The sequence below is a fragment of the Gobius niger genome, assembly GCF_951799975.1.
Source record: "Gobius niger genome assembly, chromosome: 4".
NCBI classification, from domain to species: Eukaryota; Metazoa; Chordata; class Actinopteri; order Gobiiformes; family Gobiidae; genus Gobius; species Gobius niger.
Window position 1 is genome coordinate 16,907,558 of NC_136855.1, and position 23,382 is coordinate 16,930,939.

General features: G+C 38.4%; 1 protein-coding gene across 1 annotated transcript; it reads left to right on the plus strand.

Annotated features, from left to right (window-relative positions):
• Positions 1-846: 846 nt before the first annotated feature.
• LOC306962412 (coiled-coil domain-containing protein 81-like) lies at positions 847-7,239 on the plus strand. The gene is made up of 9 exons (XM_079555533.1): positions 847-965; positions 1,056-1,202; positions 2,058-2,153; positions 2,241-2,410; positions 2,827-2,938; positions 3,960-4,070; positions 5,978-6,078; positions 6,163-6,288; positions 7,058-7,239. Exons 1-9 carry the CDS (start codon positions 900-902, stop codon positions 7,194-7,196), a joined length of 1,068 nt encoding a protein of 355 aa, XP_079411659.1. The 5' UTR covers positions 847-899; the 3' UTR covers positions 7,197-7,239.
• The last annotated feature ends 16,143 nt before the right edge of the window (positions 7,240-23,382 follow it).

Here is a 23,382-nt window from a genome sequence, read left to right on the forward strand (position 1 = left end):
ACTGTACCTGCCCAATTAGTCAAAGAGGAAAATTAAAAAAATCAATCAATCAACAAAGAACATTGAATAAGAGTGGTAGTTGCAAAGAGACACAGTAAGAATAAAAATCTTAGCCCGAAACATTCTGAACAGGAACATTCTCAACATAATGTAGAAAGAGGTTCCAGATTCTTGAGAATTTGAGAACCACCTGCACTGAGTCTAATTTTTTCACATTTAAGAAAGTACATCACATCTTTAAGAATTATGTCGGCTAATGTTCAAGGGGGTCACAAACCCCTTTAACTGTTATAATCGGGGTCGCGGCTCCAAAAGGTCCACTGATCTAGGGTATGCAGATAATCACAACATGGCAATGACACAATAACAGAACCCAAATGAGTAATAGGACTATGTGGGACTCTGAGGTTCCCGCTGTACAGTGTACTGTACTTGTTGTTTGTACAGTGCACATTCGCATGGGGCAGGTTCAGTTCTCAGGTAATGGCTTGTCAGCTCCGAGGGAGGTCTCCTTTTGTCACTGCCCTCAGGCCCAGGGCATCTCCATCAATGATGCACTGCTTTCACGAGCCAGATTCCACTTCTGTCAACACCACTCAACAGACAGGAGGAGGCCCGAGCTCACTGCACCGATAAGTACATAGGCCTGTTTCCTAACAACAAGAGGTTTTCAAGTTTGACAATTAACAAGCACGATATAGGCCTACCTGTGTGCCAATGCCAGTCCCTTTATTTTGGTAACAGAAAGGTTAATCTTTACTTAACTAGCAACACTCGCACTCCTAATTATACAGATTACCAGGAATCATGAATGACCTTCAGAAGCTTAGAAGAAATTTAAAAAAAGTCTGTTTAACGAATATGCCCAATGATAAAGTTGCAGGCCCGACACGTCGCCAATGGAAACGCTTCCCAAAATGGCCGAGCCTCCTGTGGGCTGCACTGGACACACTCGGGCTGGACAGGTGAGAGAACAAATTACACTAAAACAAAGTTGTGTAGAGCAGTGTTAAAGGTATTTAAAAAAGAATATGTTGAATTTCATTGTGCTTTAGGAGCTGTGTTACCTGTGCATGCAGCGAGCCAAAAGGAACGTCCCAGTGTATCTGAGGGAGCAGGAGGAGGCCGAGGAGAGGGGCCTGGAGAAGGTTTTACTGCTGAGAGGACTGAACAAGGACAGACTCTTCTATGAGAAGGAGCAGGTGTGGCATACAGGCAGAGGCCAGAGCTTTACCGTCAACACCCCATCGTTAAACTCTTAAAATATTTATATTTTACCATATTTTACGGACTATAAGTCGCATGTCATAGTTTGGCTGGGGGTGCGACTTATACCCAGGTGCGACTTATAGATCAAAATATATAATTTCACGTTAGTTGTTTTCACACTGACAGTCGCTAGAGGGCGCTCTAGGCTTCCGTACTAGAGGAACGAGTCCGCAAATGAGAGCTTGAACAATGTGATGCCGGGAGAGGCTTGACAACGGTGCAGTTGCGCCTTCGTGCCCAGGTAGTTGCCAAGGCTGGTGCGACTTATACACCGGAGCGACTTATAGTCCGAGAAAATAAGGTAGTAGTAGTATAGTGTGCCAGATGACTGAAATATGTGATGTGTATTCTTCTAATGTTCTACTACTCACCCTGAGAGGAAACAGAATTGAAAACAAATGGAGAGCAAAACCAAAAAATAATGAGATTTCAAGAATAAGCCTTAATTCATGATGAAACCTCTGACTAAATTCACTTCTGAAGAATTCTTTAGTAATTTCCTGTGTTGTGGTTATACTGTCTCTGTGGTGAAATATTAGCTTCTTGCCTGTTTGAACACCTTACACGCTCTCCTGCTTCCTTTTGCGCAATATAATGATGATGTGCATTTGGACTCTGCTATGAAGTTTTAAGGGCGGCTTCTTATTACAATTGGCCTTGCTCTTATTGGCTGAAATACGGTTGTTATTATTATGATTATTTTATAGTAAAATACTCACAGTGTATCAGAGAAACTACCAAAGCGTCTTTAAAACTCGTTTGTGTGAAATCGTGTGTTTGTCATACAGGCTAAACTTGCAGAGCAGCGTGAACATGCCCGAGAAGTCGCGTCTTTTAATCTTTGTATGTCTGTGAAAAAAGACACGCACTCTCCTCGATGTCCGGTGAGTACCGTAGGTTGTTTCAAGGTCCTCTTTGACGATTGTGGTGGTGAAGAGTTTGTTTTCCGGATAAAATCTTTCTGTGTATAGACGACTTTCATCTTTCCATCTCGGCCCCTGACTCCGGTGCCGGGAATAAACCAGCGCTGGTATAAGAGCGAGCTGCAAACACAAATCGGCCGAAAGCAACAAAAGGAAGAACAAGAAAAGCGGGACCGCGAGAAGTCTGAGCGTATAGAGCAAACCCAGCTGCTGCAAGAGTGAGTTCGATGAACAACTATTATTCCGTTTTTTTTGCAGTGGGAGCAAACTTTCAGAATCAGAATCAGAATAGGTTTTATTGCCATTGTCAAGTTTCCCTCGGTACGTTTGTGCACATGCGCCCCAAGGTTGGTAGAGATAGAGTCAGTGAGTGAGGCAGACAGAGGGAGGGCTTAGGTTAAGGCAGGTCATGTATTGTGTTATGTAGGAGGCTCCTGGCTTTGGAGTGTTGTGCATATTAGCAGTTTGTTATTTAGCTCTAATGGCGACAAATGGTAGCACAACCGTTTGCAAAATGAAGCATAGCAGAGTAGATAACGTAACAAGATAGGTTAAAGAACAATGTTAGATTGCTATAAAGTGCAATTGAAGCCATAAATCCTTGTCCTAACCAGTGCTCAAATATGTGTTGTAGGTTGGCCTCTTTCAAGGCTCAGCAGCTCAAACAGAAACAAGAGATGACGACAGATTACAAGAAAGCTCTGGATTCCCAGGAAAGGAAACCACCCGGCACTGACCAGTGTTTAGCAAACAAGCACTGCACTCATGGGTTCATTAGAGCAGTGTACACAGAGCAAAGGACACACACTGTTGCAAAGAAAACCAAAAGAGTTATCCGAAGTCATTTATTTACTGGAGGTTTACTCTGAAATTTATACACAGATACATTTGGTGTCACAGCTGTGCTTTGATAAAAATGAACTTGCACTACACCTGTTGCAGACCTCATAGGAAAACTCCTCATACATGAATGTAATTGCTAAATATATGTTATTCATTTGTCTGATGTATTTGAACCTAAAGCAGTTTTACTATTTCCAACAGCAACCTTCCTCCTTGACCCGCTCCTCTCTCACTCTGAGAAACAGATGTTGGAATTAATTGATAGTTTTACATTTAATGAAGTTTTCGATGTTTATTTGTTGTAGTTAAACAATAGCACTGTTTTACATTGAATTAACAGGATTATGTGTAGAAGGTTGACATAACATTTTCCATAAATTCCTGTATTTCTTGCCAAAGAGCCAACAAGACCTGGTTGCACTGGTTCTGAAACCACTGCTTATTTTAAGAAATGACTAGACAGGTTCCTCTTTTTCTAAATAATGGTCAACTTTATTTAGCCCAACAGATCCCACTCACATGATCACACCAACTCTTTCCATGCATTCATAGATGTCCTTTTTTGGTCTGTATAATCACACTGTGCGTCCTCTGTATTCAGACCGTCTCAGTTTAGTATATTTGACTATATCCAAAAAAAAAACCTTAAACGTGAGCTTTTCATTGATCAAATACTTTTTCCTAATCCTGTCTAATTTTGTCAATAACAAAGTGAACCTCATCATCTATGTCTATGTCCTATTGTTATCGTGAATTATCCATTCCTCTGTAAATGTAATATTTAGATAAATGTCAGGATACACAGGATAAAGTCACACCCATCCAGATTCTAAAAAGAGCACTACTGCCATTAACACTGAAGATATTTTTGTTTGAGCTTCTGCCAAGTGTTCTTTTTGAAGATGTCGTGACATGTTTTTGTAGGTTGGGGATAAAAAGGGCACTGGAGTTCCTGTTTGCCTGCCAAACGTCTTCCACTTCACATGCTCCGAACTTCCTGAACGTGCCAATCAGGGCCGCCAACAAGCTGCGGAGGTCAGCTCTGCCACATATTAAGTGTTTAAGGGGAGACACTGCAGGCAAAACTCAATTTTTTCAGTTTTCAGGTTTTGCGCCAAATTGGTCTCTGAACATAGAAGCTTTCACCCGGAAACAGAAAATATGCCTAATCTTCACAATAACATGTTTAAATATTGGGCTGATTCAATGTTCCCCCATAGACTTATATGGGACGATGCAATTTCAAGGGCCTTTTTCTCAAAACACATTTTTCTCTCATTGTGGCGACACTATGTCCACGTCAGTCGGACCTAAAGACTTCACATTTTCCAGCCTTGGACTGAACAATATTTGGAAGATTTTTTCAGAGGGATTTTTTATTATTTAATCCCTAAGCCCCATTTATTGAGTTTTGAATGTCAAAAAATAAGGCGAAAATTAAATTTTTACAAATTTTTCCACTAAAAACACCTTATTTTAAAACTAAACAAGAAATCCAAAATCCCCTGTGAAAACGTCTTGGTAACTCATTCATCAATAAAATGAAACCATACATTTGAATGTAGCTCTATCCATTATTCAGATTTCGTCGCCGAAAAGATGTAAAATTTGGGGCATTTTTAGGCATAAAACACCTTGTTCTTATATGAAAAGATAAAATGACAGAAAACTTGCAATGTATTTTTTCCTCACATTTATGCCAGTGATCGACAGCAAAAGTTTGAAATTGATATCTGTACATTTTTTCCCTATTGACCTGCAGTGTCTCGCCTTAAGTGTTAAATATGACAGATTTCATATCATTTTTGTCTTGATCTTCTTCTGATTTTTATTTATTTTTATTTTTTGTGGAAGATTTAGTATAATGATTTTATTTATTTTCGACATCCAAAAGTGCTACAAATATTGTTTGAATTATCCTGAATTAATGGAAATAATGTGCCCATGGAGCAAGTATTCCATTTAGTATAAGAAAAAATATCTTTTTCCACATTTTTTTCTTGACTTCACTTAATTCAAGCTCTTTCAGCACATTTATCTTATCTAAAGGCTCTATACCTGATTTGAACAAAATGAGTTTTGTCCTCCATTATTATATTTCTAGACTCAGACATTTGTGGAAATAATGCTGTGCATCTGTGCATAAAGCATTTGGATTCATTTCATGAATGTGCAAGCTAGTTTTTTCTGTAAAATATATATACATGTAAAATAGGGCTGTCAAAATTAATCGCAATTAATCACATTAATCGTAAAAATAATTAATTTAATTATCCTATTTCAACAAAGCATATTTTAATTTTGTCTTCATATTCTACTTTATGGATCTAAAAGTTTGCTGTAAAGTCGCTATAAAGTGACTTATCAATCTTCAGAAATGGCTGAAGATCCCGATTATCAGATGTTGGGCTTTTAACTGTGGATTTGGTTAATTAAATGTTCAATCAGTGATCATGCGCTTTAAATGTAAGTGTTTTATGTTGGATAAGTACTAAAAATGAATATAATTATTTGAAAAAATTAAGTTAATAATTATTTTTTTAATCTATTGACAGCCTTTACATAAAAGTTGTCAAACTTGTTTATAAACTCATCCCTGTGAAGAATTGTGATACTACTAATCCTGTATTTTAGGAAAGTTAGGAATGAGTTTGGACCACAACTGACAATTTAATTTACTTTAATCCAAAGTTCAGGTACCTTTATGAGGGTCATTTTTTCAAGGCGTTTATTGAGCGAAATGGAACAACTTCATATTGTTGCATCTAGAGCTTGCATTTTTGTCTCGTTTCTATTAGTAAACAAAACAAATCCAAATGTTCAATGATAGATGAGGTCTTCGTTATTTATTACTTGCTTAATTTTTGTCTGCCACAATATTACGCTGGCAAAAACTGTGACAACATACTGATCAGTGTTTTCAACATCGTTAGCTTTTTCAGGCAAATTTCAGCACGGCCTTCAAGAAAAGGCAAGACCAACTGGAAGAGCGTCAGGCACAGATGGAAAAGGAGCGGGAGATTCTCCGGCAAAACCGAGCGCAGTCAGTAAAAAAGTCATAAGAAAAATATCTGAATATAGTAATGGAGGAAAATAATGTGGTCTGACAATTGTTTTGATGTTTAAGGTTGATTCTGGATCGAGTGAATAGGTTTGAAAAGAGGCAGGACATGAGCAGATCTCTGGGAAACGCCTGGGGCCAAAGCGTGCAGCTGAAACAACAGCGAGAGGACGAGGAGCGGCGATTTCTCAGGTCAGGAACCGACCTGACTCTTAAGTATTTGTAGTGGTACTGTATATACAAGATCTTGACCCTTGGCAGAGGAATAGGATTAAATAGACTAAACATAACTGTGATATAAATGTGGTGAGGTTCAGTCCTCGTTTCGACCTAGTCTAGTCGTGGTGTAGAACTGGTTTTGTCCTACATTTCTTCCTCCCTGATGGCACCGGCATATTCCAAGATGACAATGGCAGGATTCATAGGGCTCGCATTGTGAAAGAGTCATTCATGGAGCATGAGATGTCATTTCCATGATGTCATTTGTCTTCCACTGGAATACTAGGGTCACTATAATGGGATTTCCCTGATTCTACACACAGATATTACATTTACTCTGGATTTTCTTTAGTAATGCTTTTCTGGCATTAATCATCCATTTTCTTTTTTTTTGTAAATAGATCAAGTGAGATATCTTATTCTAATTAGATGTGAATCAGTTGTTAAGATAAAGATAAAGTTGTTTTTTTGCTGTGTTTGTCTATTGAATTCACAGCAGTTTGAACCCAGAAGTATCTTATTGCGTGTGATGTCAAACTTAACAGATGTAATCCCCTCATCTTTTGAAGAACACCTGATGTTTACATAGATTACGACCCAGTGCAGGGCTCATATTGTTGTTTTTAAGTCGCATCCATTGAACACTTTTCTTTGTCTGCACCTTTGTCTGTCTAAAATCCTCCTACAATCATTTTGACATCGTTTGGACCAATATTTACTTGTGTGTCCTGTTCCCGCTTAGGTCGGATGATCAGCTGCTGGTGGACAAATTGGTGGAGTACAGGCGCTGCGCTCAGTGCAAGAGAAAAACATCAAACTGTGGACAGAGCAACATTTGGAGAGACTCCCAGTACCTCTCTGGTTCACAATTCTTGATCTGAAAACCGAAACTCATAAACCAAATAGGTTTCATATGAACGGGAATGATGTTGTAATATTCCAAGCTGAAAACATCATTTCATAATTTTTTTTTGCCGTAAATGGAGTATATTTTTTTCAGATTGGCAGAAATTACCATATAAAAGAAAATCTGTTATTCTGTTATTTTATTTCTGTGTGACACCACTGAGATTGTTACCATGTAATGCTAAATAAAGTTTTTGTGCGTCAGTGGATGGGGCTTTATGTCACTGGTGAATCTAGTCGTCAAATAGTATTTAGGTGTCTGTGTTTTACAATGAAAAGTTCATTCCGCCTCATCTCCTTTATGAAATGATGCTACATTGAGCATCTTTAGTTCGTTATTTAACATCATGTGTCTAACACTTTTATAGAGGCTTTAAAGTGCTCTACATTGCATTATTCAGTCTCATGATTAAATGTATTATGCTTTTATTAGGCTACATAATATTGTTACCTAACCATTTACATGACAATTTTAATTCTTTAACCCTAAAACAAGTGGAAAGTGATGTTGCGTGTCAGAGCCTGAAGTTCGTTATGTTTTTGTGTCGCGCAGCATCTGCCTGGGCTTGTACAGTTATATAACCTGTAAAGGCGTCTAAGTAATAAGTAAATATAATGTGTAAAAAGGGCTAGATTAAATAAAGCCTTTGAACAAGAAGATCAGTAATGGTTCAGATACTGGAACTTGTTACCATTGGAAAAATATATGGCCAAAGCCACAGAAGGTTTTGCTTTCGAGACTATTTATCTGTGTTTTAGAAGAGGAAACATTTATCACGCAGAGCAGGAAGAGGATGCACTAGATCTGCCTTCAGGTCATGGTGTGGTGTACACGCCGTTCACAAGAAGAATTTAGGGCTTAAGTCTAATAACACTAACTCCCTTCCAAAGAAAATTGCCATGGCTGTGGTTCTAAATAACTTAACGTCATATTTTTTGGGAGTGTATTTATTGGAAACATTATCAAATGTTAACTTAACCCTTGTGTCATCCTGTAATTTTCTTACATTCGCCACCCAGTGCACAAAAATGTACACGCCTAAAAACAGCCACAAAATCTTTTACTTTTACTTTTTTTTTTGCATAAATCTTTTGAACTACTTGATGACTTTCCAAAAAATACCACACATTTGGTAATTTTGTGAATTTTAAGCTTTATTTATTATTTATCCAGCTTTATTTTGTAAACTTTGCACACAAAAAAAAGCTTTGGTGGTGTTTAGAGCCTTGGATGTGTCAAAGTTAGGACCAATATTGATTTGACTGCATTAGTAGTTTTTCTGTAGTGGACGATTCTTTGTGTCAAAATGTTCTTGGCCCCATTGACTTCCATTATAAAGACATTCAGGACTTCCAATTTTCTTTGCTCTCCATATAAAAGTCATAGATTTTACAATGTCAGCATTTCATTTTGAAGAACAAGAGTCAGATTTGACATTTCTACTGTATTTTTACAGTTTGGGCCTATTGTCAGCAGATGAATGAAATCATGTTATTTCCCCATTACATTAGGATATAATGGGGCCATGGCAGAACCTGGGACATTTCTGCCATAAAACTTCAGGTTTTAAATCTCACTGCAATACAGGAAAAAAGTAGCATATCTGTGATGTCAGCGTTTCATTTAGAAGAAAACGAGTTTAATTTGACATTTTCACTGCATTTCAGAATTTTCCACTTTTCTAACATAATTGATGCGTGTATCTGTCAGCTTATACTGAAGCTGTGGCCGAGGGGAAACAGGATTTGTTTGCCTTTGTGTTTTCTATAAAATGTATGAACATTTTTAAAATTAATTTATATTAAGTGATTTATCGACAAAAATGTTTAGTGTGAAGATTTTTACAGTTTAGAAATCTTAGACACCAAAACAGTTCAGTGGAGAGCGTCACAGTCAGTCAATGGTTTTGAAAAAAGATGAAAGTATGTGGTTTTTATAGCAGTTTGAAATATATATAAGACAAAAAAACAAACACTGGATTCGGAAAATTTGTCTCAAAAGAACATTTTCTGCAGAAATTCACGTCTCAGGCTGCAACACGGACAAAATGGTCATGAAATGAAAAAAATAATCTTGCAATATGTACAAAAATGTACATAGGATGACACAAGGGTTAAGTATCTGTCCTATTACATCGTATTAGTCATCAATTGCAGAAATTTCAGAACTTTTATCAATCAGTGGGAAATTTGAGAATGACTTTATTCTGAGCAAAGACATGAGGACACACACACAACCCCACCCATGCGCACGCACCTGCGCAAATCATCAGTTAGTCAGAAAATGCTTAATCAACAATGGGTATTTACAATGAGTCACAGAATCAGCTGTTAAAAGTAATTAAAGTCATAACGTGGATCCAGAGATAATAGTGACTCATGCGGCTCGTGCATGTCATATGAGAGGGTTTTCCTGAGCAATGACCAAATGTTTACTTTCCACTTAACCTCTTACCACCCGCCTTAACTCCAGTTCTCCAGTTCGGCTTCACCCAAATCTAAAAGCTTCTCGACTAGAGTTTACAGCCGAGGCCAGTGTAACGCTTCATTTGAAAGCTAAGACCTACAAAACTGATCTAAATGGATCTTTTTCCTTACTTTGCTGCCGTGTTGTCGTCACTTTTTTTTCCGTTCTTTTCCAATCTCATTCTTGTCACATTTTTGTTGAGTCTTTGTCAAATTTTTGGTTGAGTTTTTTTTTGTGTCACTTTTTTGTCGCACTTTCATCCGTTTCAATTTTTCCACTTTTTGTTGCGTTTGCATCCTCGTTTTCTTCTCGTTTTAGCCGCTATTTCGACACTTTTAGCTTTTAGATTTGGAAAACATGACGAGAACGCGACGAAACAACCTTTCAAACCCATTGATAGTTATGTCAGTCATGTCATGTGTGAACCTTCAGTGATTTGATTTCATTTGTAAAGCTAAAGAGAGAAAACCACTGAAAAGCACAAAGATTAGTTCGACCAATTAACTATAGGCGAAAACAAACTGATCTAAACTATCTGCCACAAATGCAATAAGCAGGCAGTTGTTCAGGGGAGAAGTCAAACAGTTTGTGATTTCAACCCGATGTCGTAATGAACATTTAAACCAAATCAAACACGTGGTCCCGGAGGAGAGCTCTGGAGGTGTTGTAGCCGATGTGTGTGGGTGGGGGGGTCGCAGCAGGAGACCGTAACAACAGCCTGAGAGTCCTACACCCAAATGTGCAGAAATGGTCATAACTAATAGGATAATGAACGTGTGTATCTAGTTTTACTCTAATTAAAGCCTAATTAAAGCTGTGATCCCACAGTGTCACCGGAAAATACATTCCCAATGAAAAAGTCTGCACCTTTTCTTCTATTACAGTAGACCTAATGTGAGTTGTAGTTTAGGTGTCTGATGCCCTCTGCTGGCAAAAACATGAGTTGTAAATGATCTGAAAGCTAATGCTCTGGAGTGATAAGATGAGTGTGATAGAAAATGTATTTTTGAGATGTCAGCCATAAATATTTGTGGAAAAAATCTAAATTATTTGGCGCAATAACTCAACAGCGCACGGTTTCACAGGGTACAGAGCGTTGAATGATGATAGGGGCTTTTTGACAGGACCAGACCGGAGCGGACCGGCGCGGTTTGAGGGTGTTTCGACAGCCAAAAGTGAACCGCTTTTGAAAGGCAATAGTCGGCTTGCATATTCAAAGCTTTCTCTTCACACATTTAAACCAGGCTCTCTTATGACTTGTTCACAGAAAATATAGGCAATTTTGTCTCTCTTTTTGTCTCTACTCATAGCCTTCATACCTGATTTTGATGTGGAAACATTCAATAAAATTATATATTTTCCCGCATATTTATGACAGTAATCTACTGCTCAAGTTTTCCAATACATTCTTTCTTATTGCCTAAATGACAGGAGCGAGGCCTATATCTCCCTTGTTTCATTTTGGATGCACTTAAAATAAAAAGCCTATTTGTTTTGGTCATTGTTCTTTATTTTTGCTCAATAACTGTTCTACTGGCGCTTGAAAACCACTCAAACTCAAATAAAGAAATAAAATAAAGACTTACCGGGGCTGGTTTAGGCGTGGAAGAAACGGCTGCATCCAAATAGAGACAATGGATGATCCTCCAAGGGTGCAGACAAATGACGTGAAAATAGATCGAATTCATGCTGTAAGTGTTTCCATGTCCAGGTAAAAGTTTTTTCCCACTGTTAAAACATACTAAATGATCCAGGGAGAGTCGCAAATACAAAACTCCAAGATCTTGCCACTGCTGTTTCTTTGGCCGTTTCTTTGGCCTGACTGTCTAAAAGTGGAAGTTAACATATGCACATGTGGCACTGCCAATTTTTACTTTCGCTTCTGTCTTGATTGAGCCTCGAGGCCGATCAGAGATAGGCAGCTCTATTAAAGTCTATTTTATGAATTAGTTTAGGAGAACATTTGCATATGATTTTTCCTATCGTTGTACAAAGGTGAAACAATGGAGTTTCTCAGTCAACTTTTTTAAAAGTAAGTCCAGTTGTGTTGATTGTTACAAAGTCCCTAAATGAACCGGTCTCAAGAGAACCGGACTGATCTGGTCATGTCGAAATCCCCCTATAAAGGGTATAGGTTATGCAACACCTGGTGGCTGCTCGGAATTATTTTTCCTTTCTACACTGGTCAGATTCTCAAACAATAAACTTCATGATAAAATGTGAAATGAAATCATATAAAAACAATATCTAATGACAAAACTTCATTTGGTATTTCTCAAAAATCCCTTTTTTTTACGCTCTTCTCTCACTTTTCTGTTGCGTATTTGTTTCTTTTTTGTCATATTTTTGGTTGTGTTTTTGTTGCTTGTTTATTGTTTTGTTGTTGCTTCTCCGGATCTTGTGTTGATGATGGGTGAGTGTGACCACTGCGCAAAGCCTTCTCCAGCACAACTCAAAGATTGTCGATGGGATTAAGTTCTGGACTCTGTGGTTGTGGTTTCCTCAAGTCTCACAGGTCATTAAAAAGTCATTCTCCAGTTTTCTTTGTGGATTTGTTGCATCTTTCTGCAACTGTTCTGTGTTTTGTCAGACATTTCTCCTATTTATGCGCCATGCCGGACCAGAGCTAAATAAACACGAGTTATATTTTTGACATAAGAACGACATTACAACCAAAGCTCTGGTTTGTATCATCCATTTTGTTTTAACATTCCCCTTTTTCATAGGACAGATTCATGTAATTCTAATTATTACCGAGTTTGATGGGCTCATTGCTCAAGTCTATGTCCAGTAAATATCCCCAAAAATGTCAACACTATTCTGTTCTGGTGGGAAAATTAGCCTCACTTTGCAGACAGTCTTAACTTAGACTCAGATACAACTTCAAACAACTGCTTTGCTCTTGCCTTCAGATCATGAGACAAAACAGTAACTCAAAAAGGCGAGTGAAAGATTTGCACACAAAAACTCATTACTATTTATACAGTTCTGGATAGTTTGCAGTTGCATGAAACCACACAAGCCTGTTTCGACTCTGGCTTCAGCCTCCACATCTGGGACATAATAACTGGCCCCATGTGAGCCGTCTGAAGGAGCTCAGGACATGTAGATAATAAATGGATGATGTACAAGGAAACGCATGGACAGGAGTGTGGAGAGACGGGCCGCAGAGACGTGGTTATAGAGAGAGGGAAGAGGAATGCAGCACATGTTCAGAATTATATACTTAAGTAGCTTTATTTCTCAATCATTTTACCCGAAAGATAGAAACAGCAGCATAGGCCTATGTTTCGTCATACATTTGGCAATGAAAAAAAGGATCCAGATAGGAGAGATAGGAGAGAGCCAGATAAGAGCTCTGAGGATACAATCAAGCATATAGATTCAGGAACTTTAGGACAGTAGTAGGACAAGAGAACAAGAAGGTCCCAGGTTCAAGGTGCTACTTCAAATTAAATTAATATCTGAAGAACCAGTCACAACAAGTTTTATTCGCAGACAAACTCATTGGTTGCTGTTTATTTACAAATGTTTAATTGGCAAACTCCACCCACACCTCACCTCTCTGTTAGTGTTAAACATCCACAACCCCAGACGCTTTGCTCCAGTACATAAACCTCTCTGTTCCCAAAGTTCGCACGTCCTTTGGTCAATTCTCATTTAAATTCTCCGCCAAACTCACTTCATTTGTGTCAGCTGCAATTCAAAAACTCAATTTCTACAATATTCCAGGATCAGTGCACATGTTTTGAATGTTTTCACTGTGACCTTGTGTCTTGGCTGTACAGTTTACTAATGCACCATGGCCAGGTCATCATGGTAAGTGAGAATCGGTCCTCAATTGACTTACCCGGTAAAATAAAGAATAAAATATAATAAAACTATGCTCTTATCCACAATGCTCGATTCACGACTTTCGCTGATTATTTCGTATAAAAGACACCATTCTTTCCAATATCACTATATAATCCAACATAAACAAGGCATGACTTGATTTACTCTAAACACTAAAACTGTGGACAATGGAGGTGAGTGTGAATATTTAAGACACAGGATGGGAGGAGGTCCATAAACACAAGCGCACTGTTCAGGAGAGAGGAAATGGCTTTATAACCTGTTACATTTAAGGTACCCTCTGGAACTGTCAATGGTGTGAACAGCCCTGAGCTCCGCGGGCCATGAGGGTCTGGTCGACTACTTTTTACCACTGTGCGCTTAATTTGTATCTTGTGGATATTAAGCTCAGTGTTTCTCAAACTGTGGTACAGGAACCACTGATGATCCTGCTTCAGGGGGCGTTCAGGCGCCTCTGCAAATTCAGCTTTTGTTCAATTGTAAACAATGAGTACATTTCAGTCACTTTGTAGTCCTCTTTTGTGTTATTTTGCTACTGGTTGAGTCCACTTTTATGACCTGGTACAGTCCTTGCATCGACTTTTATCAGGGCCAAAAATAGGGATGGGACAATAATGAAATTTGGGGTCACGATTATTTTGGCCAAAATAATTGCGATTAACGATATTATCACGATATTTGCCTATGGTTTAAAAGCATCAATGAAACTGCAGAAATGATAGGGATTGGGCAATTTTTATATATTCCTCTTCATTATCTGCTGTAAATGAAATGTCATATTGAGTGAGACATAAAGTAAGTTTTTAAAGCCACACTGTGTAACATTTTGGACTATACTGTCATCAATACAAACCATGCAGCTAACGAGCAGCTCGACACAGAAAATGCTATTTCTGGGGTGGGTAATCGAAGAATGGATCTGGATGAGGAACTGACCAACTGAAATCCTGGTATACTGCTGATTTTAGTCACATCTCCATGGAGACGTAGCCACTCCCGGTAAAGTCACTGTCACTGGTTGTCAGATGGATTGAGCACGATAATCAAAAAATGTGGCGATTGATTAATTGCTGCACTTTATAATCGCAATTAACGATATTATTGTTTATCGTCCCATCCCTAGTCAAAAATATGGTATTGGCAATTGACCCATGACACATTGAACCTATTAACGCCCGCTGGAACCGAGCGCATTTTCTCCAGTTCAGCTTTGCCCAAATCCATAAGGTCCCATAGGCCAGTATAACACCTCATTTGAAAGCTAAGACCTTCAAAAGTCATCTAAATTGGCTTTTCGTCACATTTTTGCCTCATTTTTGTCACGTTTCTGCTGCTCTTTTGTTGCATTTTCAACGTTTTAGTCTCGTTTTTGTCGCTATTTTGACACTTTTTTCGCAAGAAGCTTTCAGATTTGAGTAAAGCCAAACTGGAGTAAAATGTGCTCAGTTCAGGTGGAGGTTAAGAGGTTAAGGGTGAAATCAAACAGCTGTCAGGACATAAGCTTTATCTTTAAGTAGTTACCGAACAGGAGCAAGCCTACGTAGAGTTTGGGATTGAATGTTGTATATTGGACTCTAAGGTCTTTAAGGTCTTTTATTTCTAGTCGATATGAGTCATACTTTTGGGCTTTTGGTTTTATTCTGAACACACGCCAGACCCAAACATGTTATTAGTCTCCTCAGTAACAGAACATTATTGTCAGTCACTGAAATAAAAACATGGAAAACCCCAGTCAGAGGTGTCCCCTCCTCACTGTCAGCACGGAAGTGTGACCCACAACGCCAATACGCACTTCCTGTCCAGTCATCTGTGAAAACGGTATTTGATAGAGGTATTGCACGCACAAATGAAACAAAACACCACTCCAGGTATGTCTTTTGTTAAGGTTTAACACTGTAGCATGATTGAAACGTGAAAAAAGGGTGTAAAAAGGTAGATTTTGCATTTAGATTTGTTGGTTAAAAATGGAAGCTGAAGCGAACAGTGTTTTTCTGATTATTGCAGTCATAAAGTTGCATTGCTTCTATTCATTACATAGTTTCAGTTTGAGTCACCCTTTAGTTTTGCTTTTCTTTGTCCAGAAATAAAAGGCCACTTTCTCTTAGATTTCACTGATGTGTGAGTAACTTTATCAACATCACAACCTTTTATCACCACAAATTACAGCTACAGATATGGCATGGTTTTGATTTCAGTTTCACATGAAAGACTATGAAAGATCTTTTAAGACAGTGTTTATCGTCTTGATTAGTAAATTGTGAACAAATCAAAACAACTATCCAAGATGCCAAGATGTTATCAAGACTTAATGTATTTACAAATTTATTTATTTTTTACATTTTTTTCCGCTTTATCCAGGGTGGAAGAAAATGAAAAAAAAAAAAAAAAAAAGGACTCCCCAGAAGCTGCCCTTAGCTTATTGATGGGGTCTCGACATCCAACTGGATATTTAAACAAGCTATATTGAAACAAATGAAAATGGTTGCAGTTTTTAACAATGTGACTGACTGGCAATTATTCAGAATGTACTGAACGCCCATTTTTGTTACATAAGGGTTTGTCCTCAGGTTTGAGAAAGCTTTGTGTGATGAGTGTCTCTGAGTTAACAAGATAAAAAAAAAAATACTTGACTCTATAAATACAGCTTTAAATTTGGTGTTGACATACATTGTTTGAAGCTCTAAGAGTTGGAAGATTTACCCTTGCTCGAGTACAAGGTTAGGCAGTGAAGGAATTGATATTGAGGATCCTTGCCCTGAAAATCTTAACACATTGACTGCCAAAAACGGAAAAGCTCTAGAGAGAGCCTAGATTCACGTCTTTCAATAGCTACAGTATAACATAGAATACGCTGTGGTGCTACAAATATCATGAAAAATGGTCTGGATTGTAGGCACTCAACGATCCTGGCCATCCGTAAAATCCGGTCAATTATCATTTCCCCACATGTACGTCTGGTCTGATCTTAGTGGCTGCGTTACATCGGTTGAATTTCAACCGACCATTCAACGAGCGGGGGAGGCGGGTGTTGTAGGTGACGTCAAGCATTTGCGCCACATTTTCGGTAAGTAGTTTGGCAATGGCGGTGGATACGAAAGTAAAGGAAGCTCTCAAATATCCAGAAATTAAAAGTATAGCCTTGGAATGTTCAAGGAATGCCCCCAAGAGTTATGATAGAGTTATGATAGAGTTATGATAGAGTTATGATAGAGTTATGATAGAGTTATGATCGTTATGATAGTTATGATAGAGTTATGATAGAGTAATGATAGAGTTATGATAGAGTAATGATAGAGTAATGATAGAGTTATGATAGAGTTATGATAGAGTTATGATAGAGTAATGATAGAGTTATGATAGAGTTATGATAGAGTTATGATAGAGTTATGATAGAGTAATGATAGAGTTATGATAGAGCTATGATAGAGTTATGATAGAGTTATGATAGAGTTATGATAGAGTAATGATAGAGTTATGATAGAGTTATGATAGAGTTATGATAGAGTTATGATAGAGTAATGATAGAGTTATGATAGAGTTATGATAGAGTTATGATAGAGTAATATAGAGTTATGATCGTTATGATAGTTATGATAGAGTTATGATAGAGTAATGATAGAGTTATGATAGAGTTATGATAGAGTTATGATAGAGTAATATAGAGTTATGATCGTTATGATAGTTATGATAGAGTTATGATAGAGTTATGATAGAGTTATGATAGAGTTATGATAGAGTTATGATAGAGTTATGATAGAGTTATGATAGAGTAATATAGAGTTATGATCGTTATGATAGTTATGATAGAGTTATGATAGAGTAATGATAGAGTTATGATAGAGTTATGATAGAGTTATGATAGAGTTATGATAGAGTTATGATAGAGTTATGATAGAGTAATGATAGAGTTATGATAGAGTTATGATAGAGTAATATAGAGTTATGATCGTTATGATAGTTATGATAGAGTTATGATAGAGTAATGATAGAGTTATGATAGAGTTATGATAGAGTTATGATAGAGTTATGATAGAGTTATGATAGAGTAATGATAGAGTTATGATAGAGTTATGATAGAGTAATATAGAGTTATGATCGTTATGATAGTTATGATAGAGTTATGATAGAGTAATATAGAGTTATGATCGTTATGATAGAGTAATATAGAGTTATGATCGTTATGATAGTTATGATAGAGTTATGATAGAGTAATATAGAGTTATGATCGTTATGATAGAGTAATATAGAGTTATGATCGTTATGATAGTTATGATAGAGTTATGATAGAGTAATGATAGAGTTATGATAGAGTAATGATAGAGTTATGATAGAGTAATGATAGAGTTATGATAGAGTTATGATAGAGTTATGATAGAGTTATGATAGAGTAATGATAGAGTAATGATAGAGTTATGATAGAGTTATGATAGAGCAATGATAGAGTTATGATAGAGTTATGATAGAGTTATGATAGAGTTATGATAGAGTAATATAGAGTTATGATCGTTATGATAGTTATGATAGAGTTATGATAGAGTAATGATAGAGTTATGATAGAGTAATGATAGAGTTATGATAGAGTTATGATAGAGTTATGATAGAGTTATGATAGAGTAATGATAGAGTTATGATAGAGTTATGATAGAGTTATGATAGAGTAATGATAGAGTTATGATAGAGTAATGATAGAGTTATGATAGAGTAATGATAGAGTAATGATAGAGTTATGATAGAGTTATGATAGAGTTATGATAGAGTAATGATAGAGTTATGATAGAGTAATGATAGAGTTATGATAGAGTAATGATAGAGTTATGATAGAGTTATGATAGAGTTATGATAGCTGCTTCACTCACTCGGGCGCATTACATACGTTAGTGAAAATCAGATCCAATCTTTTCAAAGGAGTTCACCCCTCCCACCTGATAACGGAGCTCAATTGTGAAGGTCCAGACCCTTGTACAAAACGCAATGAGTACAAGGGTCTGGTAAAACCAGGCGAGCACTCAACAGTTAACAGCGCGGCACTCAATGTGTTAATCAGGTCACTTTTTCTGTGGCTCGCATTTGCATATTTGTACAACTTGTCTTCTTGGCTCTCTCTCTTTATTTTTTTCTTTGGCATGCACACTTTTCTTGCTATCAGCTTTATTGCTTTGTAAGATCAAAGCTGTAATAACAAAGGATTGTATCTGATCTTGAGACGGGATAAACAGAGATAACAAGGCAGATGAGATAATCGGCTGTGAACTAAGAGTCAGGATGAACTATATTAAAAACACAAGTCAAGTCCAGTGATGAAGAACAGGTGTTAAACTAGTGCATATGAGGTTTTAATGCTTTTGAAAATATGACTTATTGAGAAGGATAACATTAGTTGCAAATTCATCAGTTACATAATTATCATTTATTTCAGTGAAGCAGCAAATTACATGAAGAAATGCTGGGCAGAAAAGCTATTTTTATCTTTATTTTTAAGCTGCTGAAGTGACATAGAAGAAGGTAATGTTCCACAGCAGTTTGACTCACTCATTTCCCATTAACATAACATGGTTGGCTTGGCAACAGTTTAAAATGGTTTGCCTTCATCTATGTCACTTCCTGTCAGTGTCCAATAAGGAAGTAAAACAATAAACATCACAAAAATGGTCAACAAAAGAAAGCTGGGTACAAGATGGGTATAATTTCAAATATATTGGTCAGTTATTGGTCAGTTAGGAAAAGCTCTAACCCACAGCCTGAAGTAAAGCTGCCTTAGGAGGAACACTGCTGTGGGAAGTACGGTCCACTGAGCACTATCCTCTTCTTCTTACTGCAGACTTGGTCTTATCATGATACAATATTTAATTTATCTGTAGTCTGTTCATCACTATTCACATGGAGTCTCCTGTCCCACTCCCCCTCAGGAGTGCCTGTCTAGATCGAACGGAGGAACCCGGCTGAACGGAGGAACCCTGCATTCTGGAATCTGAGGACTGGACGGTCTGTGATCTTGGCCCGTCTGCTGAGGGATCCTTCGGCCCTGGGTCTCTATAGCCTGTCCGTCCATGGGAATGGATCTCTCCTTCTGTGGTTCTCCCCAAGGTTTCTCTTGTCTCCTGCCGGGTTTTTGAGTTTTTCCTTGCCGTGCTGGAGAGTCTAAGGACGGGGGACGCCCACGCCGCTCATCGCTACCTGCTGCCGATGCTCACTGGACATTATATTTGCCTGGATTCACCTGAACTTTAAATTGTCATATTTATTGCTCTGTTTTATTGCCTTAATGTTTGGTGCAGCTGTGAGGCAACTTCTGTTGTGATATTGGGCTATACAAAACCATTAAACTTAAACTTAAACATATTATTGCATTTCTTTTCTTTTTATTTCAGCCCAAGGGGGCGTGGTGTTGTGTAGGAAATGGCTGTAAACCCGACATTTCTCTCTCGCTCTCTGGAGCGTGTTTGACAAAGCAGAGCGGCTTCCCATGTACAGATCGAAACAGTTGAGATTTTAACATTTCTCAGAGTTTTTAAACGGTCAGTCGTCCATGGACGCATGCGATAAGAAGCGATGATAACACGCGCATTGTGTCTATGTGTCATTTGCACTCATACATCCTCATTCACTAAAGGGGCAAGCAATTGGTTTGGAGCAGAGGCAAATAGATGATTTAATATTCAAAATGTTCTGTGTTTATTGCAGCAACCAAGAGATTTCTGCTCTGCTGTAATATTAAGGAAAATAAATCTATTTTCTGAATGGAAGATATTTCAATTGTTAAAACCTCAACTGAAGGGCCCCTTTTATCATCGTCCTCAGATGCAGGTGTCCCTAACCTGTCTGTTTCCACAGCAACAATGGCAGTCATTCAAATGTGTTACCAAAATCTTGTGTTCGATGTTTTCTAAAATGTTTATTTAGTATTTCATTTATTTTGTCAAGATGAGTCAAATCTGTTCTGCAGTCATCCACTAGAAGTCGCCAAAGATAAAAACGTCCTTGATAATTAGGCTCTGTTGGATCAGCCTTATACATGTGAAGTTATTTAAATGAATGACAAATGCAAATAAGCGCGCCATTTCGAAATAACGTTGTTTATTGATTTTTATATATCTTGGAGCAGCACATTTTGTTCAGTTATTAAACATCTGCGCGTAATTTCAAAACTGCAATGAACTAATCAAAATCTTGGCCATATTCAAGGCCTTTCATCAATACACATTCTGCCGACTATTACGAGCAGCCTTGAACGCATCTTAAATGACTTTTGGCGCATGTTACAATCTCCACTTTGAGTTTGAGAAATGTGTGTCGATCCCACACGACTTCTGCAGCCTCAGAGATGAATGTGCTCTGCTGTGGGACCGAAACAATGTTTGGATGAGTCTCAATCGAACAGAAACTGGGACGATTCCAAATATTTCCAACACAAACTGGAGTCGGAGGAATTTTGGGGTCGTCCCGCGGACTGTCCCGTTCCCCCCTCTGCAGGCTCCGGTGGTTTTGGTAACGCACCACAATTGAGATGAATTATAGAGCCGTGTTACTGGATCCGCAAAGGGTCCACGTGAGCAGTTGTGATGCAAACTAAATGCTTTTGATTATCTCTGCTTTTGTGGATCACAGATGAATGGCAAAGTCACTGAGAAAACATTTGGTGGGGACTGTCCTGATGCATTTAAATGTTTGCCTTATTATCCCCCAGGGGTGGACTGGGACTGAAAAACAGCCCTGGACTCTGACCAGCCTGGCCCAAAATAGCGTAATTGTGACACTTCCACAAATACATATTTTAACCTCTTACCACCCGCCTTAAAGGGGGCCTATTATGCAAAATCGACTTTTTCAAGCTTTACATCATGTTATTAAGTCATTCCCTCATTAAAAACATGCCTGAAGTGTTGCCTTGGCACATTCACGTATTTTCGAGTAATCTGTAGAAACTCTGATGGCGGCCATTTTAGGGATAAAACGCCTGATTCCTTCAGGAAACGCCCTCGACCTCCAGGATACGCCTCCGACCTTTCGTCACCAGCCGAGTAACCAACCACTGCTCCTCAGCAGAACCCCCTCCCCGCAGTGTCTAGCCCTAAGATGTAAACAGAGTCATCATGGAGGATTAGCTTCATGTGTTGTGAACCGGAGCCACAGCAGACTTTTACAAAGACACACATCAGTGTTTCTGTTACCGAAACACCCAGGATTAAAACCGGTGACAAGAACACTTATTTCAGTGTCTGGTTCTGCGCTGGGCCTTGATGATGCACAGAGCCTCCGGAGAAAGCTAATGCTAAGCTAAACCTCGAGTCATCACGTGGAAACGAGAAATATGCACAAATAAAGTCAATAAAACCACCACACACATAAAGAACCGTTTAACAATGATCACACACGGAGCCAGGCTTGTTGATTTGGAAGTTTATTGCTCACATTTCATCTACAATGGGTCATAGCCGAGTGGTTTTCTCCCGGAGCTAACAAGCTAGCCGCGACAAGCTAACGGGGAAATTCACTGAATACAAGCATATTATGCATTGAAAACGTCACTAAAACAGGCAACTGCTTGAAGCAGCCTTTATGATGATCACACACTGAGCCGGGCTTGTTGATTTCGTAGTTTATTGCTCACATTTCATCTACAGTGAGTCGTAGCCGAGTGGTTTTCTCCCGGAGCTAACAAGCTAGCCGCGATAAGCTAACGGGAAAATTCACTGAATACAAGCAGCATATTATGCATTGAAAACGTCACTAAAACAGGCAACTGCTTGAAGCAGCCTTTATGATGATCACACACGGAGCCTGGCTTGTTGATTGTGTAGTTTATTGCTCACATTTCATCTACAGTGAGTCGTAGCCGAGTGGTTTTCTCCCGGAGCTAAGGCACTATTAGCCGCGACAAGCTAACAACCTTCACCTTCACAACATTCATTGAAAACAGGCAGCATATTATGCACAAATAACGTCAATAAAGCAGGCAACTACTCGAAGCAGCCTTTACGATGATCACACAATGAGCCTGGCTTTACACATTTGTGGTTTATTACAGACTTTTCATCAACAATGAGCTGTAGTCGATTGTAACAAGCTAACGGGGTAACCTCGAAAAACCATTGTCCACCTGCACAGATAATGTCCGTCTTTGAATCGTATGGGCTCCTGCAGATCCTGGTGTCGTCCATGGCGGTATAGTTAGAGATCCATAGGGCAGATGCAAAGAGAGAGCCTCCAAACAGCAGTTATTTTTCAGGCAAGAGCCCCTTCCAAGCGTCCGGTGTGGAAGGTTCGTTTCCAAATAATATCCTGTGTGGCCATTGTTCACAAAGTGATAAACAGTAGGTCCTTTCCAACAATAAAAATTAAAATGCACCGATCGTAGTTTCAATACTGTTGAGACAACGAGCGGAGTGTTGACAGCGTGTGGAGGGGGCGTGTCGGAAAGGGTCAGAGGTTCTTAAAGTGACAGAAGCCTATTTCAAGTCATTTGCTAACGCCATTTTGAAAGAGCAATTTTATACAAGGCAGTTATTCTAATTTACTGCATTGACAGACCAACAGAAGGTTTCGTCATCATTGTAGTGTGCTATAGACTGGTGCTATGTGGCTGAAAAAAGCATAATACCCCCTCTTTAACATTAACGAGTGCATTTTCCCCAGTTCGGCTTTTTATTAGTATTTTTTTGATCGGTGTCATCAGCAAAAAGAACGGGAAAGGTGGTCGTAGAAACAGAAGCAAAATCATTAATATAAATAATAAATAATAATGGTCCCAAAACTGAACCTTGTGGTACACCATACTCCACGGAATTCCTTTTAGATTCATGTTTTTTTTATACTGGGCTTTACCCAAATCTAAAAGCTTC